The sequence below is a fragment of the Mus pahari genome, chromosome 2 (assembly GCF_900095145.1).
Source record: "Mus pahari chromosome 2, PAHARI_EIJ_v1.1, whole genome shotgun sequence".
Classification (NCBI taxonomy): domain Eukaryota; kingdom Metazoa; phylum Chordata; class Mammalia; order Rodentia; family Muridae; genus Mus; species Mus pahari.
The window spans coordinates 73,973,729-73,991,210 of record NC_034591.1 but is presented as its reverse complement, the minus strand read 5'-3'; the positions used below and the strand labels follow the sequence as shown (position 1 = coordinate 73,991,210).

The window sequence follows — 17,482 nt, the reverse complement described above, 5'->3', positions numbered from 1 at the left end:
CCCTCTCCCTCTCCATTTCCCTCTACCTCCCCCTCCCTCTCCTGCTCACCCTCTCACTCACCCTCTCCCTCAGCCCTCTAGCTCACCCTTCCTCCCTCCCTCCTTCTCTCCCTCCCTTCTACCCTCCCTTCCTGTTTCCCTGTCTCCTTATACACATCTTACCCAGCAAGGTTGGTCTCTCAGATAGCCCTCCCCTTCTCCCAGAACCCTCCTTTCCCAATCGAGCAGTTTCTTCTTCTCCCAGCCTTTTAGACTTAATAAGCTCCAAACCAGATCCTGGGAGTCCTCTTTCCTGTCTAGATCAGGACCTCCTTCCTCCAGGGACTGCAGAGTTCCCACTCTTGACACAGTTCATATGCCACCTGGTGGCCAGAATGAGCATTGCTTTTCTCCTCTGACTTGGTGCCCTTCCCAGACACAGATTCCACCCCTGAACTATACCCTAGATCATCGAGTGCCCCTCATGAAAACCCCTAGACATCACCTTCTAGTCAGCCTCTCCTGCCACAGAGAAAAAGCCAAGACTCGGAGAGGAAGAGTTCGCAAGTCAAGAGCTTGCCATGAACTTGCATATACAGACATATTCTAAGGCTACGGAGACCTGTCATAGTGTACATTATTATAGTAGTGATTTGAGGCTCATAAAAAAAATCAGAAGGAACCAAGAAGTAATCACAATAAAACCCTTAGAAGCCGCTACATAATTCCTAAAGCCAGTGTTTCCACCATAGCCGACACCATAAGCTTCAATAAGTGCTATCTAGCCATTAACTAGCACTTACTGCCACCAGCTATTAACTAGCAACTAACTCCCTATTAACTCCTAACACTCAACATAACTCTAGACACTAGACTGTAACTGATAACACTGACTATTCACCACTAATGCTAACACTAACCAAGTTAACACTAACCGTTAGCCAACGCCACTGCAATAACTCGACCAGCAGTAGCAATACCAGTAAGTATTAGTGGAAGGTGTTTCCATGGGAACGGTGCAGAAAACCCATCATGTTGTCACTGTTGTGCAAAAACGCACTAGACCAGCTTTGCTAGGAAACAGTCTGCATTAGTGCAAGAATCCTGAGTCTAGGAGAATTGACTCTGGGATCTCACACACACACACACACACACACACACACACACATACCACCTTTTAATGTTCACAAAGAATTTCATGCAAGTGAGTCTGTCACCACAGCTATTTTCTTTAAAAGGAAGAGAAAAGAGTAGAGAGAGGATGAAGAAGGTAGAAGAGAAGGAAAAGGAGGGGATGAGGAAGAGGAGGAAGAAGGCTTCGCCGAGTTCATAATAACCTTCAGCTAAATAAAGGACATCAATAGAGACTTTGCAAACTTCATGGCAGAAAATAAAGATTCTCCAGATGTCCTGCAGCAGCATTCACTAATCGTTATTTTTAAGAGCTCGGGGGAGGAACACAGGTGCCATGGTGCCACGTGTGTTAGACGAGCCGAGAATATGTGGATTGGTTCTCTCCTTCCACCTTCTCCATAGATGTCAGGGATAAAACGTGGCTCCCCAGACTTCTAAAGTATGGACCTTGGCCTGCTGAGCCTCTCACCAACCCACTTACTCATTCCTAGGTGTACTGGCTAGTTTTGTGTCAACTTGACACAGCTGGAGTTATCACAGAGAAAGGAGCTTTAGTTGAGGAAATGCCTCCATGAGATCCAGCTGTAAGGTATTTTCTCAATTAGTTATCAAGGGGGAGGTCCCCTTGTGGGTGGTGCCATCTCTGGGCTGGTAGTCTTGGTTCTATAAGAGAGCAGGCTGAGCAAGCCAGGGGAAGCAAGCCAGTAAAGAACATCCCTCCATGGCCTCTGCATCAGCTCCTGCTTCCTGACCTGCTTGAGTTCCAGTCCTGAATCCTTTGGTGATCAACAGCAACGTGGAAGTGTAAGCTGAATAAGCCCTTTCCTCCCCAACTTGCTTCTTGGTCATGATATTTGTGCAGGAATAGAAACCCTGACTAAGACACTAGGTGACTGTTTTATTGAGATATAACGCACAGACAGAAAAATCATCCTTCTACGGTGTACTTACTATTCTGTGGTTTTCTGTATATTCATAATCATCGCGATCCAGTTCCAGAACCAGTCACTTTAGAACTCTCGGCTATTAGCAGTCACCTCCATGCCTCTCCCTCAGCCACAACAGCCTTACATCTGCTTTAACAATGCTGGACATCTTGTGCAAACGGAAGTATCAGAACCTGCTTCATTCGCGGAGCAGTGTCCTGGCGGTCTGTGTATGTAGGAGCTTTTTCTGACAGAATTAGCATTCCATCCTCTAACTGCCTATACTGCAATTTACCAGTCAGAGGACAGAGGTTAGGAACACTCATACACAAGTGTTTTTCTGGGTTTGTTTCTGGTTCTCCTGACCCATGCTTAGGAGTGCTTTCATGAGGTAACTCAACAGCCCTGCTGCCCCAGATGTGAACTGTTTCCCCAGCCATGCCTTGCCCACCATGGTGAGATGTACCCTCTCAAACTGTGAGCTAAAATAAATTTTCTTTCTCTCATCTTCCCCGCACCCCCCCCCCCGTGGTGATTAAAAAAAAAGTAACGAAGCCAGGACACAAATAGAGGAACAAAGGAGAGATAAATGGAGCTAAGGAGAGATAAATGGAGCTAAGGATTCCCCCACACCTCAGACAAAGATACCAGCGACTTCCAGAACAAGCTCAGAAGGCTAACAGGCATGGGAGGAACTGTTCACACTTGTTTGACATCAGGGAAAAGGCTGCCGCTTTACACTCATTTAGCTTGTAAGCATTAAGTGGAAGGAGAATGCCAGAAGCTAGTGGGGCTGCAAGCTCTGCCAATGCAAGGGCAGCTAGGCTGCTAATCCTCAAGCCTGCAATGTGGCACAACTGAATCATCCCAAAGTGATGTGTGATACCCCGGGGCTCCCTATCTGGTGTGAATCCCAGAGAGAGGCTTGTCTTATAGTCCTTGGAAGGACAGACAGATGGGTGCTTACCTAGAGGGAAGGGGCTGGGTAACCCAAGGGCAATGGTGTCAGGTGACCCAGTGTAGTCAAAACAGGAGACCAGATGTACACTCAGCAGTGAAGCGGAGCCCTTAAAAGCACAGTGCTTGGGGAAAACATTAGTGGAAGGATGAGACACATAACAGATAGCATTTATTTACAGCCAAATCCAGACATGTGGCACACTCCGTGCTTACAAGACAGAAAAACAATTCACATCTCTGCCTGTGGGAGGAGGGGAGGAGGAGGGGGTTGGGACAAAAGAGAGTGCTTTTAAAAAATAAATAAAACATGAGAATTCATATAGAGACAAATGGCAATGAGGCAGCTGGAGCCAAAGGATGAGGAATGCACCGGAAGTGCAAATAATGGCTGCTGACAAGAGCTCCCCTTCGGAGCCACATTGACTCAACTGTGGATCACTCGTGTACACATTTATTGGTTTCTCTGGGCTTTGGGCAATAGCCCTAGATGGGAAGGAAGAATAGATGGGGACAGATGCAGGAACTGAGAAAGTCGGAGGTTGATAAACGGGGACCTGGAGAAAGCAGATGCAGAGAATGGGAACGAGAACGGGAGGGAGGACCGCGTTGCCTGTGGTGCCATGACAGTTTGAGTGCAGGGTTTGGGGCTCGGCCCTTGTGATGATGGCTGGCCTAGCACTCAGAGGTCAGCACCTTCACTCTCGATCGGGGAGGTGTGGTCCACTCAGTGCAGGTCCGCCGGGCTGGCAGAAGTTCAGGGTCGTGGCCATACCATTTGCGTGAAATCTCCGTCCTCACCTCCACAGACAAGGGAGAGGATGTTAGGAAGATCCCACTGCCACTCCTCAGCTCAACCCCAGGAGACTGAAGGTTCAGGGGAAAGGTGGTGTGGGAAAAACAGGGCAGGCGAGGAAAGCCTGGTCGCCCTCCCTGTCAGGTACAGGCACTACTACTCCGTCCTTCCTTGGACTGTTTGCGGCCTTTGCCTGAGACCAGGCAAACACATGGATGCCCTTTGTGCCTCTTGGCCTATGACCAGGTGACCCTCTCTGAGCGACTTTGACCCACCCTTGCCTTAGTCTGAGAGACCAGTGAATACGACTGATGGGAGAAAGCCGGGAAGGTAGAGTGGGACCGTCTGTATCTTTGTCTGGCTGGGGGACCGAAGGACTGAAAGACATTCTGTCTGATAGCTAACCTGGAGCCGTATGAAAGGTAAAGGAGAAACTGACTGCTATTTAGAACAAATTTCTTCCCATAACTGCCCCCAAAATAGAAAGTATACTTGAAAGAAAGTGAGTTTTCTGTCACCGAAAGTATATGACCACCTTGTGTTCAACTTTACTTCCTAAAACAGATCCCCCCACAACTTACTTCCTGTATGAACCCCCTTTCCCAGACTCAACTCATCTCAGTGAGGGTCCTCTTCACCCCACTCTCTTCCAAGGCTCCCAGGAATTTTGGGACTGCTATACTCAGATACTATGGCCTTGTGTTCATATCATAGATTCGGCCGAGCAAGACTCAAACAATAGGTTCGGTACACTGAGAGTCAGTTGGGGACAGAGGTTTCAGGTAAGGCAAGAATGGATGAACAGATGGGAAGAAAGAAAGAAGGAACAAGAGAAAAAGGAGGGAGGGAGGGAGGGAGGGAGGAACTCCTTAATCACAGAATTGGTTACCACAGAGCTAATCACGGAGCCCATGGCAGACACAGGGCCATCAGGAAAAGCTGTGACCCTACCTGTGCATGCTGCCAGAGTTCTGGATATCTGGACTCAGCTAAATTCTCTCCATCTCTGCATAGCAGGACTTTGATAAGAAAAGCCACAGGGTCTCCTGGGTGACTGTCTCTTCTCAGCTGTCAGCCTTCCATAATCCCACATGTGTCATGGCCTCTATTGTGTCTGCTTGCTTCACTCCTGCCTCCACTTCTGGTGAACTAGTCTGAGTCCCTTTCTTCCAGGGTTTCTCTGTTTCCTGCTCTGCTCTGGCTCTTTCTGTCTCTGCATCTGACTCTTTCCCCCAGTTCCTTCTATATGGACCTGTGACTTTCTGTCCCTGTTATTTCACTCTCTCTGTCCCCCAACCAATCTACTCTGTCCTCTATCCTCCCTTGACCCTTGAAAGACCTCCATCTCATGAGCTTGTTGTAGAACATAGCCCAGCTCATAGAAGGAATGTGTTCAAAAGTATTCAGGTTAAACAGAACCTACTCACACAAAGGACCACAAGAGTGGAGAATCATGCTGGAATTTACAGGACCAGGGCAAAGGAAAAGGAGCTGAGGAGAAAGTCTACTTGTTGACTAAAGGTGAGCTTTTGGGAGTACACATACCTCTTGATTGAGAAAGCAGTAGAGGACAGCAACAATGAAGCCCTGTGGGGTCAAAATGAAGAAAGGACTCCATCAGAACACTTTGGTCTGACTTTGGAATGTGGCAGTCTCTCTCTTGTCCTCTCCCTCGCTCATCAGTCACTGCACCAGACATACCAAGTCATGTAGTAATCATGGCATGCCTACCAGAGCTGTATAGATAGCCTTCACATCACTGTGCATCTTCATTTTTGTATCTGCATTAGTGAGCACATTACCTGATATATAATAGGTACTCGGTAGGAATTGAGAAGATAAGATGAGTAAATGAATGGAAGGATGGATGGACAGATGGGTAGGTAGAAGAAAGAAAGGAAGGATAGACAGAAAGGTGGATAGATATATGGCTGGAACAATGAATGAGTGAGGAGATGAATGAAAGAAGGATGATTATATGAGCAAGTGGACCAAAGGAAGGAGGAATAGAAGGAATATATTGGTGGATGGATGGATCAAAGATAGATAGATAGATAGATAGATAGATAGATAGATAGATAGATAGATAGATAGATAGGATGGATAGATAGATAGATAGATAGATAGATAGATAGATAGATAGATAGATAGATAGATAGATAGATAAAAAGAAAGAATGACAGATGGATAGGTAGGTTAACATAGGGGTGGAAGTATAGATGAGCAGATGAGTGAAAAGAAGAATGCATGGATGGGCAAGTAGAATAAAAAGAATGGATGGATGGATGGGTGGATGGATGGATGGATGGATGGATGGATAGATGGATGGATGGACAGATGAATGGAAAGAAGATTGAATAGATAGGCAAGTATACTGAAGGAAGGAGAGATGAATGTATGGATGGACAGATAGATGGGTGGATGAATGGATGGGTGGATGAATGGATGGACAGATGGATAGATGGGTGGATGTGTAGATAAAGGTAATTAGAATGCTGCATGAATGAGTGGAGAAGATAGAAGGAAGGAGAAAGATAAATAGGTGCAAGGGGGATGGAAAGATGAATAGGTAGGTGGGTGGATTGATTGATAGCAATAATGCATGAAGAAAAGAATTGATGGATAGATAGTAAATGATGGATGGATGAGTAGATGGATGGATAGGGAGGGAGGGATAGTTGAAGGAAGAGAGGGTAGCTGAATTGTTTAATGGACAATGAGTGGAGGATGGACAAATAAGTAGATGGACGGATACATAGGCGAATGAATGACTGTCTGGGGAATGTGGAGATGAACGTGTCAGTAGTTGGATGAGTAGAGAGATAAAGGGTAAAGATGGATAGCTGGTTAAACAGATGGATGAATAGGCCTCACACTACCAAGAAGTTAGTCAAGGCCTGCTGCCATAGTCCTTGGAAAGAAGGCGTGTCTGTAAGGGGCTCTCACCTGAAAGGACCCCAACCCCAGCTCCAGGGGTACACGGATGTCAAGGCCAGCACTGTCGGGCAGGAAGTTAAAGATGATGTAATGAATTCCAAACAGCGGTATAAGGAGAAGTGTTGACTTGGAAAGCCGCCTTGGGGAAGACAAATTCTAGACTCTGAGGCTGTCCATCATCATCCATCCTGGAGACTCTGTCCTCCACACAAACCTCTGGGCTTCTTTACATTAAGAGCCATCACACTGCTGTGGCCCTGCAGTTATCCTGGCCACTCCAGAGTCTGTGTACATCTTTCAAAGTCTAATTCTTCCAGGAACCCTTCTCTAATTGCCCTTTTCTCTCATTTAGACATAATCTCCTTCTCCGGGCCCCATAGAAATAGATACAGCCCGTGTCAGCCATTTGCCATGGCAACTGGCAGCTTTGTGTGACACTTCCCTGTACTGTAATCTCATGGGAGGCAGGGCCCAGATCTGTTCTCTCTCTAGGGACGTGGGGAAGAGGACAGGACCAGGGTAATAAATAGCTGCCAGACGAGACAAAAACAAATGTCATTCCCTCCAAGTGCCTTCCATGATGGTTCTCCAGATATATACCACACACACACACACACACACACACACACGACACATCCACACGTGCATGCACACACACATGAATGGTACCAGTACTGAGCCCGTGTGTGTAGGCCGCCTTGTGCAGGTTCCAGCTTCCTTAGCAGGATACAAATTATATTGAGAAACAGCCCAAAGTTCACCTGGAAATGAGGCACAGGAAAGTGGGTGCAAAGGTCAGAGGCAGCACTAGGTGGCTGGTTTAGAATTGGCTCCATCCCCTTTGATGACTAGGAATCCCAAACCTGTGAGGTCCAGGGCAGAGAAGACTGAGAACCGCCCCTGCCCCCAGCCCTTGCAAAAAAGATGAGAGAGCCAGGTCTGGCCACCTGCCTCCTGCCACCTCTTGGGGTCTCTCAGGTACAAAGCAGCTGTCTGTCACTGTGCAGTTTCTCTGCTGGGGAGAGATCACACAGGAGCCATGCCACATCGGGAGTAGGAGCAGCTGAACACTCACCGGTAGGTGCCATCCACTATCACTTAGCACCCTGGCAAGAGATGTTCTGCGAGCCAGACACATGGAAGCTAGAAAACAGGTCTAGGTGCTGATGTATTCAACTAGTGCCAGAGAAACTAGGCACTGGTTTCCCTTGGGGTAATCATGTCGCCACCCCTGCAGGGCCACGTAAAGAAACCTGGAGGCTAGGTTAGCAAAGCAAGGAACAGTGGCCTCAGAGACTGACCCCAACAGAGAGGACTATGGGCCCTTTGATGATCCACCAGCAGGGGGAGCTGTCGTCTAAGTCCCAGCACCTGGAAAGAAGAGAGCCAAGTCTTGAAGGTGCCCCCTTTCTACCCTGATAATGCACCTCCTCAACACACCTGCTATAGCTCCTGGGGCCTCTCTCTGTCTAGTGCTCAAGTCTTCAGCCCCACTCTGCCTCCCTCTGGCCCGATCTTCCGTCCCAACCTCTCCAAAGGAGAGACCCAGTGAAGGCTGGTTGGCCTTTCTCATCCTTGTCAGGATATTTCTTGTCCATGGAAAACCTGCTCGGAGCTGCTCTCTTGAGATTCATAGATCTGACAGCCTCTCCTGCCTGAGCTCCTGCCTCCCCCCACCCTATCCCACCCCGCATGCTGCTAGCAGCCTGCCCACCTGCTACCCTCTAAGTCGCTCTACTCACTCAGTGTCCTCAAAAGCCAGTTTGCAGCCCACCCACGTACCAGTGCATAGCACGGGGAGCCCTGTGGGTGAAATAACAGGGGCGTGAGTGAGAGCCTTGCACCCTTTGCCTTGAGTGTAGCCTCTACTCCCAGCAAACTGTTAGCCACATGCAGACTATAATGGTGGGGCCAGGTAATGGCTTGAGGGGATCTGGTCTACTTCCCGATGTTCAGCAGAGGAATGCGCCTGCCCCTTCCCCCTCCCTGAGCCTCAGAGTCACTCACAATGAGAAAGGCCTCTTTATGAGCTCCCAGGACCTTCCCAACCTCCACCCCCCCCCCATGGTGATCAATGAGCCCTTGATGCTCACCCCAGCCGGCAAGAACCAGCCACCAAAAAGCTGGTTTGGACCTGGGGGATGTGGAGGCCAACAGGCAGCTCAGGTAGACAGCTTCTGCCAACAGCCAGCTGAAGTTGGTCATGGTGGCCAAATGTGAGATGGTCACAGAGACCTTGCACTGGACCTGAGAGCAGGGACCTGATGCTTCAGAGCTCGGACCCCGCACTTCAGCCCCATTGGATCTCTATCACCCCACTGAGACACCAAACCCTCAGGTCCCCTCCACCTTGGGCTGGACCACCCCACTCCTTGGGATGCCATAGGAGGAATTTGACAATATAATTGTGATGGTCAGAGCACAGACACACAGGTTAGGTTCATTGTGTCCTCTGTCAGCTATGCAAAGCGTCTCAGCCTAAGTGTTCTGTCTATGAAAGGAAGAACTCCAGGACCTCTCACAGCGCTCTCTCTCTCTCTCTCTCTCTCTCTCTCTCTCTCTCTCTCTCTCTCTCTCCACACACACACACACACACACACACACACACACACACACACCATTCTATTTCCTCTGTCATCATGCACCCTTCCTAAGCTGAAGTTCTCCTTTAAAGTGATAATCACGGACTGCTTATCCATGCACAGCGTTGATCAGTGGATATAGGATGTGTTCATCATGCATGCAGCCACCTGGCTCACTCCTCCCTCACCTGCCTCTGTGGGCTACGGTACCACCTCTGAGCCCAGTTGCCCAAGCTCTATTTATTCCCCAACCGTGTGGCTGGGTGACCTGGCCAGCTGCCCCTTGTTAACAAAATGGGATTAAAGTGAGGCCTTCAAGGCATTTTAAGATCAAAAGAGATAATACATGTAAAGTACTTGGTGTGCTGCCCGGCCTAAGTGAGGGCAGTCAGTGATTAATTCATTAATTTAATCAGCCCACTTGGTCTCAGCACTCACTTGTCTATTCATTTCCAGAACACTTTCAAAGACCTTGAACTCTGACCCCTTCAGTTTTCAATCTTCCTCTCCTCTCCTTTTCCCACCCTTCCACTTTTGCAACTTCCGGAATGATGGCTCAGTCCCAGACTCTCCTCTCATTAGAAGCTTCCTCCCCATCTCACTGCTCTTGGTCCCATGCAGCTCCAAGGCCACCTCCTCCCTGAAGCCCTTTCATTCTCTTAATTCTCTGCTTTTCCTACCCAGCAGTCCCCAGGTCTGGGTGCTTCCTGTCCCCTAGGTGCTTCTGGAAGGAAGGACCAAGCCCCACCCATGTCCTTGTATAAGCATTAAAGGCAATGACATGGCTGGCTGGCACCGGAGCTGCTGTGACCAAGTTGAAATGGGAACATCGATGAAAGAGGAATGATGGTGTGGGGTGCCCCTAGCAAAGGGAGCTGCTCATATGGACACTGTGATCTATGAATATGTGGGGAGAGCTTGAGGCTTCCTTCCCTGGTCACTGGCCATGAATACAACCTCAGCCTGTGTAGCAACAGGTCAGGCACACTCAGGCCTGTCCTCTGCCCTCTTCCCCCTGCCCCAACTCCCTCCAGCCACAGTCTTTACAGTGGACATGCTGCAGTGGTCCGTGCTGTCCCCCTGGAAGATGGCAGCATCCTTCAGGAACAGGGCACTGGCCTTGAGGATGAAGGTGGCAAACAGCTGTGTGTGGATGTAGTTCCTGGGGCAATGGAGCCTCCTGGAAGGGGTAGGAGAGAGGAACATAGAGGCCTGACTGCAGAAGACCTTCCCAGGGCTTAGACCAAGGCTCGCATGGCTGGGAAGCTGCACAGAAGTGAAGCAAGGCAGAGTGGCCAAAGCCACATCAAATCAAATGAGACCCAATGAACGGGGTAGAAAGTGAGAAGAATGTGTCAGTTTGACCCTGAAGGTCAGCTGGCCAGCATTTTTCCTGGCCTAAGTACAGGTAAGGAGCAGGGGTTTCTTATATCCCCACTTTCAGACAGTTTTGTAACTGTGGGTGCAGAGGCAACCACAGTCCAGCAAGAGCCTAAGGCTCCCTTAGGCTCAGAGAACTACCCTCTGAGGCATAGTCCCATGGGGGAACTCAATCTTTGAAGGCTGGAAAGCCATTACACCCAGCAGTAAGAGCTGAGGGTGGGCTTGGTGGTGGAGGCCGTACTGGGGACCCTGGGTTCAATCCCTGATACTGACAAGAAAAAATGGTACCAAAAAGTACTACAATGGTCAGAAAGTTGCAACCATCCAAAGAGGGTCATGCAGGGGTCAAGGAGGATTCTTAGAACTGGATGAGAGCTGAGCTTCCAGGGTTGGCAGGGGAAACGCACCACCAAGGAAAAGAAGACATTGGGAGCAAACAGGAGGAGATCCACATAAGGAAAGGTGTGGCCAGAGAACAGAGGCCTGCTGTGTGAAGATAGGGCCCACCCGTGGGAGAGGTGGGGGGAGGCAAGAAGTCAGCAAAGGTCCCCTCGTCTGGATCTGAGCCCCTCTTGGCTATGCAGGCAAAGAACCAGACTTGGTCCCCAGATAGTAGGGAACCAGTGTTGGTTCTTGAGCAAATGACAAGGATGGCAAACCTGAGGGCAACCAGGATGGCAATAGCCACGCAGAGGGCTACCATGGAGATGCTGTGGCCTGTGGTATAGATGATCTTCACCGTGGAGAAGTAAGATTTCTGGGGAGGGGGGGGCGATAGAAGCAGAAGAAAGGTTTGGCAATCAAGCAGGGGTCTGCAACGCCACCAGCTCCCCAGGCACTGATACCACAGAAAGCCTTGTGTAGGCACTGCCCCTCAGACAGAGGTGCCAGACTCCCAGATGCAGTGGGAGGGGGAGGAGCCAGCAGGAGCTACCTGGCTCTGGAGAGTGGCGAAAGCACAAGAGGAATTTGGGCCTGTTTATTGACACCAGCTAGCTACCAGCTTGAGAACACGGTCACCCCATCTAAAGGTAACCTCCTGGACACCAGCGACAGCCGCAGGCAGGCGGAGAAAGGCTCTTTGTGACCCAAGTATTTGAATCAGTTGGAGCTAGGGGTGTAGTATGACCAGGTACTGCAACTCCGGCCTGCTGTTCATCCCAAGCCATCCCTGTGCTTCTCTGACCCGTTTCTTCATCTGAAAGGTGAGTACACCAGGGCCTTTGCTCTTAGGGCTGAGGGCAGGGAGAAATGGGATTGTGAGTGTGGATGGGCCTTGAGCTGTGCACAGTGTAGAGTATGCAGCCCAGAGCGAGGGGTCTCTGTAATGACTACACCCTTGAGTTTTACCTGCTTGCCCATACCACAGCCCAGAGGACCAGAGAAAGCAAGCACTCCCTGTCTAACACAGCAGCAATCTTCATTCCCTCTGAAATAACTAAAGCTCCTCCCCACCCCCATCCTGCACCAGAAACTGAGAAGAGAAAAGGCTGGATGACTACGGCTTTCTTTCAGCTTTCAGTCTGTCTCTGCTTCCCTTCTCCCTCAAAGCAAAGTCACCCGGGTGTCACCCTTAAGTAAATGGACCAGCTTCAGGAGGCACTCTCCTGCCATCTGCTGGACAGCCCCTGTAATTACTATGCCCACGTGATGGTTACAGTGGGGATGACAACCATCGATTGAGATAGTAACCTAAGGGCTTACCTCCTCGGTTAACAGTTCCAAGGGCACAGGGCAGGCCACGGGGTATGGTGGGAAAGGATCAGACCAGCCAGTGATGGTGCAGTCCCTCTTCACAGCCCCTGGAGGCAAACAAGAGTCTCTGCTTATAGAATTCCTCCCTTTCCCAGAAGATGGTGGGAAGGCTCTGTGAGGTGTACACAAGTTCTTAACCACAAGAAGAGAAGAGTCCTCTTCTCCCATGGCTTGGGTTCTGGACTGGTGTAGTCTGCCTCTCTTCTCCAGGAAAGCTCTGTTGAGTGTAATGATGGACCCTAAGGGCACCTCTGCACCCTAAGGGCAGGGAGTGTGACACCCCCTTCCCCATAAGAGACAGGAAGGCCAGCAGGTGAAGTGGAGGAGGAGGAGCTCCCCACCTTCCTCAGTGTGGTACCACCGCCCTTTCTACAGTGTTATTATTAGTCCTGCACTGGCAGGTTGGTGCTATCAGTCGTTGTTCACGATGACTAAATTTTTCAGGGTAACACTAGAAGATTGAAATCCAGGATAGTCCATCACCAAACCAGCGATGTGCAAACCAGAAGGAACCACGCGCTGCACGGCCCTGCCGTAGCTAGGCCACTCACCTGTGTCTGAGCTGAAGTGAGAGAAGAATTCAGGGCAGGGGAGAGAGACCCACTGGCCAGAGCCTGTCGGGGGCCAGCACAGCAGCCCATCCCAGGTCCCAGGGCATCCTAGGTGGAGCAGGAAGAGACACGGGTGACCTATGAGGGAGGTGATGCTGAATGGCAATGCTGGAGGAGATGTCAGGATCAGGGACATCCCCACCCCTTCATACCCAGGGAGGTGTTGTTGGTCCCCTCTGCCACCTGAAGACACGCAAGCTCATCGTCTCTCAGCTGAGTGATGAAATCACATTCTAGGTGGAGGTGACCCAGTGTCTATGGGAAATCGTGACAAAATGAGCCAAGCCCACTGGAGGCCTCGTGCTCTCTAGCTGTAGTGACCAAGCCTGGTACATTTTTGTGCCCTAATTCTGAGAAAGGCCCGTCTGCCCCACAGGTATCAAGGCATGTTTGATAAGCAGTGGGGCATAAGGAAGGAGGAGTGGGGCCTAGAGGGGGGATGTTCAGAAAGGAGGGAGGAGGAATGGAGAAAAGAGGAAGGAGGGAGAGCAGAAGAAAGAGGGGGAAGAAGAGAGGGAGGGAAGGGAAAGAAGGAGGGGCAGAGAGAGTGGGGAAGAGGGGAGGGACAGATGCAGTTTTCCTCCTCTTGGCAGTGAATTCTAAGACACATTAGAGAAAGCCATCCAGAGCTCCCATCGCTGTGACGAGGCCTTTCCTCTTTCCCCACCACCCCTTACTCTATACACTTCTGGGCCCTGAAAGTGCTTCTGCATAAACATCCCTGGCAGACAATGGTCTCCAAAGATGTCCATGTCCCAATCTCTAAAGCAGCAAATGTGTCTTCTGACACAAGGGACTTAGCAGATATGGTCAAGGATCTCCAGGCAGGAAGAAGTCCTCGATTATCTGAGCGGGTCCAGAGTCATCACAAGACGGCACAGGGACCAAATCAGAGAGGACGTGATGGGAAAGGGTGAAAGAAGCTATGGTGCTTACTGTGCAGTCCTGCCTCAGGCCAGGGCAGGAGACTCCAGAAAGACCACCTGGGTTTAACATCTGACATGTCTCAGACAAGTCACATGAGCAGATGTGTAGACTAGTGAATGGGAGAGAATATGAGGGGATGGGAGAGTCAGAAGACAGGAGCCTCTGACTGAGGTAACGGAACAATGAACAGGAAGGAGGGTCCTGGAGTGGAGGGGGACAGGACTGACTGCATGGCTGGTGGAGTGGATGACTGTTCAGACATACACACAATGAGATCAGGGGAGGTGGACGTATGAGGGTGCATGGAGGTTTGGTAGATGATGAGGGCCCTGCATCAGGGCAACTGGGTGGATCATTAGGTGGGAAGAAAGGAAGCTGCCTTCATGCATGCTTGACGATCACAAAGATTGTAAATTGGATCCCCCCCCACAGCCTGGGGACCACTAGAAATGGTCTTGAAGATTTTCTGCACCTCTCTGTGTTTCTGATGGGTGATTCATGGGCTGTGTGGAGCCCAAGTGCTCCAGGCTAGGCAGATGTATGTCTGATGTATGGCTAAGACTTGGTGTTTGATCTTTTCTTTAAAGAGCTAGAACTCCTAACATCTCTCAAGATTTAACTGAATTCCCTTCCTTGCAAGATTCATATCCATCTCTCCGTCTCTGTCTCTCTCTGTCTCTGTCTCTCTCTGTCTCTGTCTCTGTCTCTCTCTGTCTCTCTGTCTCTCTGTCTCTCTGTCTCTGTCTCTGTCTCTCTCTCTCTCTCACACACACACACATACACACACACATACACACACACACACACACGCACGCACGCACGCACGCACGCACGCATGCACGCACACACACACGCACACACACTCAGGACTTTCCCTATCTACCCCAGCTACTGAATGGCTCCTCTGGTGTAGGGTTCCCTCCCTGAAATGGAGCTTTCAAGGTGCTGTGTACACAGAGGAGGATGTGAGTCTTTTATGCCATATAGGGAACTCATAGGACTTACCTGTGTGACACTCTCATGCCAGCCCTGGACAGGTCAGATCACTTATCCTTATCCCCTCCCTAAGGCACGGTAGCCCTAGGTCTGCTGGCTTCTAATTCTCTACGTAGCTCAGACTAACATCAAACTCATGATAACCCTCTAGTACCCACTGAGGCTGGCCCACCACATCTAGCCCATGTTTCTCTTTTCTTACACAGAGGCAAATGAAAGCTCAAGTGTCACAGAGTTCACTTCATGGTCTGAAGATGCCAGCCTCTTGATTGAAGGACAGTGAGGTGCTGGGATGGGTGGTCACTTCTACTGGCAAGACAGTAGAAGAAGGTAGCCTCCATTCCCGTATGCTCCCCACCTAGTGTCTTGTGACTCCTCCCCTCTTGGCCCTTGATGTTACTGACAGCAACCCAGAAAGTCTCCTGGAAAGTTGCAGCCCATTCAGGGAAGTCTCCTTTCTTGGCCTCCCCATACCCCTATACACAGGCCAGGGAGCAGTAGCTGGTTTCTGAAGCTTCTCCAAGCCGGGCTCTATGAAAGGAAGAGTCCCCAAATATCACAGCTGGAAGAGCTGGTATTTTCGACATCTTCGAGCCCCACATGGTCCTAAGATTAGTCAGGGAAGGAGGGAGGGAGCCACCAGACTCAGGAGTTCCCCCACCACAGACCGCCACCACCCAAGAGAACAGAGGTCTGAGCTGGCTACTTACAACTCCCCACAGGCTCAGCAAGCAGAGAACACAGGTAGCCCGCATCAGGTCACCCATGGCAGTGGTGTCTGCAGTCAGCCTCAGTGAGCCGTGGCCCTTCCCTCCCAGGCTGTCTCTGGTGATGCCACCTGGCTGCATCTCTGCTGCCTCACCTTCCCAGGAGCTGCTTGTGTAGGCGGGGCCAACAGAAGGGACACCCAGCTGAATATTGAACGGGATGGTGGGACATTGTGTTACCGCCGACCCTAAATGGGACTCTGTGTCCTCAGCAGGGGGTGGCTGAGCTCTGCTACACCACCTTGATGTCTGAGTATAGCTATCCTGACAGCAAGAACCCAGAGAACACAGACAGAGCACAGAGAGGCGACAGCCACAGGAAGCCTCCACTTAGGATGCTTTTTCCCTTTGTTTTCAGAGCCAAGTTCCCCAATAGCCTTACTCGGAGAGGCCTCCTATACCTGCACGGGAATGACGGGACCTCAGAAAATAAGGTGCCCAGGGATGCCCCAAGGTTTTAAGGAGCCCAGATTTGTTGATGCTCTGTCTTTCACAGGGATGGAGGGTAGGCTGAGGGGACCAAAGAGAAGAGGGGCAAGTGACAGGGGAGCCTGGAAGGTTTGAATGAGCCTTATGAAAAATAACTTTGAAGGGCTGGGGGTGTGGCTCAGTGGTAACGCACTGGGTCAACATGTGTGTGGTTCTGGGTTCAAATCCCTGGCACCACAAAACAGTCAGTCAGTCGGTCACTAAACACAGTTTATGCTGCCCAAGAGTATGCTACACTGTTTACCTGACAGGGACACTTAGAGGGCAAGGTGACAACTGCAGCATCAAGGCCCCCAACTTCACATGGGGCTAGGCAGAGTTTCTGATAAACCCCCTGTCCAGAGGGGAGGCTGAGGCTAGTTGGAGGACTCTCAGAGGGATCCCAGGAGCTGGGACACTCAAGAGGGGCAGGGCATCCATGTTCTATTATCGAAGTGAAGAGATTCACTTTCATTATTTCTATTTTAAAATACAAGCTCTCAATTGGCCAGGCTAGTGACAATGTCCTAAACAAGGCTAGATCTTCCTTGGCATTTGGAACTTAAAAGTGAATGTCACCTTTGACAACCCTGAATGACATGGGAGCTGAGGGGTCTTGATGACTGAACAGCCATAGCCAGTTATAAGGCTGTCGGGCTCTGTGCTTGGGGTGCCAGATGTGTGCCTAGTGAACCTGTGTCATGAATGTGGAAAGCCTCCCACCACCACATCTGCATCTGGGAATCATTTGACATCAGCGAGGCTTTATTTTTCCACCCTTAACGGTTGTCAACAAAACGCTGAAAATATTTTCTGCACATGAGGCCCGGCGTGGGTGGCACACAGCACACAGGGCTCCTCTCTGGCAGGCTGAGGAGACTCATGCAAGAAGTAATCAATGACTACAGAGAAGATGTAACTAAAAAAGGACAGAGGCTACCACACCCAAAGGAGTGCATGATTGATCGTGGTTGACAATTAGCATCTCCCCAACCAGCCTTAGTGGTATTAATAATCGATACCTAGAATTCATAGCAGTTCATGTTATTTAAGTGAGTGGCACTTAACAAAATTTGGCTCCCCTTGGGGACATTTAACAATGTCTGGCAGTGTATTTTACTACTGAAGGCAGAGGCCAAGGATGGGAGGCAGCCAGGTACGGCTGGTATGCAGAAGGGAGCTCCCACAACCATGCAAAGATCCACCCAGTCTGAAAGGTCAGCAAGACAAAACTGAAGTAGCCAACCTGTTTCTGCTTCCCCAT

The 17,482-nt window shown here is 50.1% G+C and overlaps 1 protein-coding gene across 2 annotated transcripts; it reads right to left on the bottom strand.

Annotated features, from left to right (window-relative positions):
• Positions 1-3,435: 3,435 nt before the first annotated feature.
• Ghrhr (growth hormone releasing hormone receptor) lies at positions 3,436-15,851 on the bottom strand. 2 transcript variants are annotated; one of them, XM_021191297.1, is made up of 13 exons: positions 15,694-15,851; positions 13,213-13,315; positions 13,001-13,108; positions 12,399-12,496; positions 11,354-11,451; positions 10,359-10,491; positions 8,823-8,976; positions 8,472-8,532; positions 8,031-8,100; positions 7,399-7,490; positions 6,739-6,868; positions 5,338-5,379; positions 3,436-3,797 (listed from the first exon to the last, which is right to left on the bottom strand). In XM_021191297.1, exons 1-13 carry the CDS (start codon positions 15,829-15,831, stop codon positions 3,672-3,674), a joined length of 1,353 nt encoding a protein of 450 aa, XP_021046956.1. In that variant the 5' UTR covers positions 15,832-15,851; the 3' UTR covers positions 3,436-3,671. The 2 variants fall into 2 exon arrangements, with proteins under 2 accessions (XP_021046956.1, XP_021046957.1); XM_021191298.1 differs by having other exon boundaries at positions 3,647-3,797; positions 7,388-7,490; positions 15,694-15,764.
• Between the last annotated feature and the right edge of the window lie 1,631 nt (positions 15,852-17,482).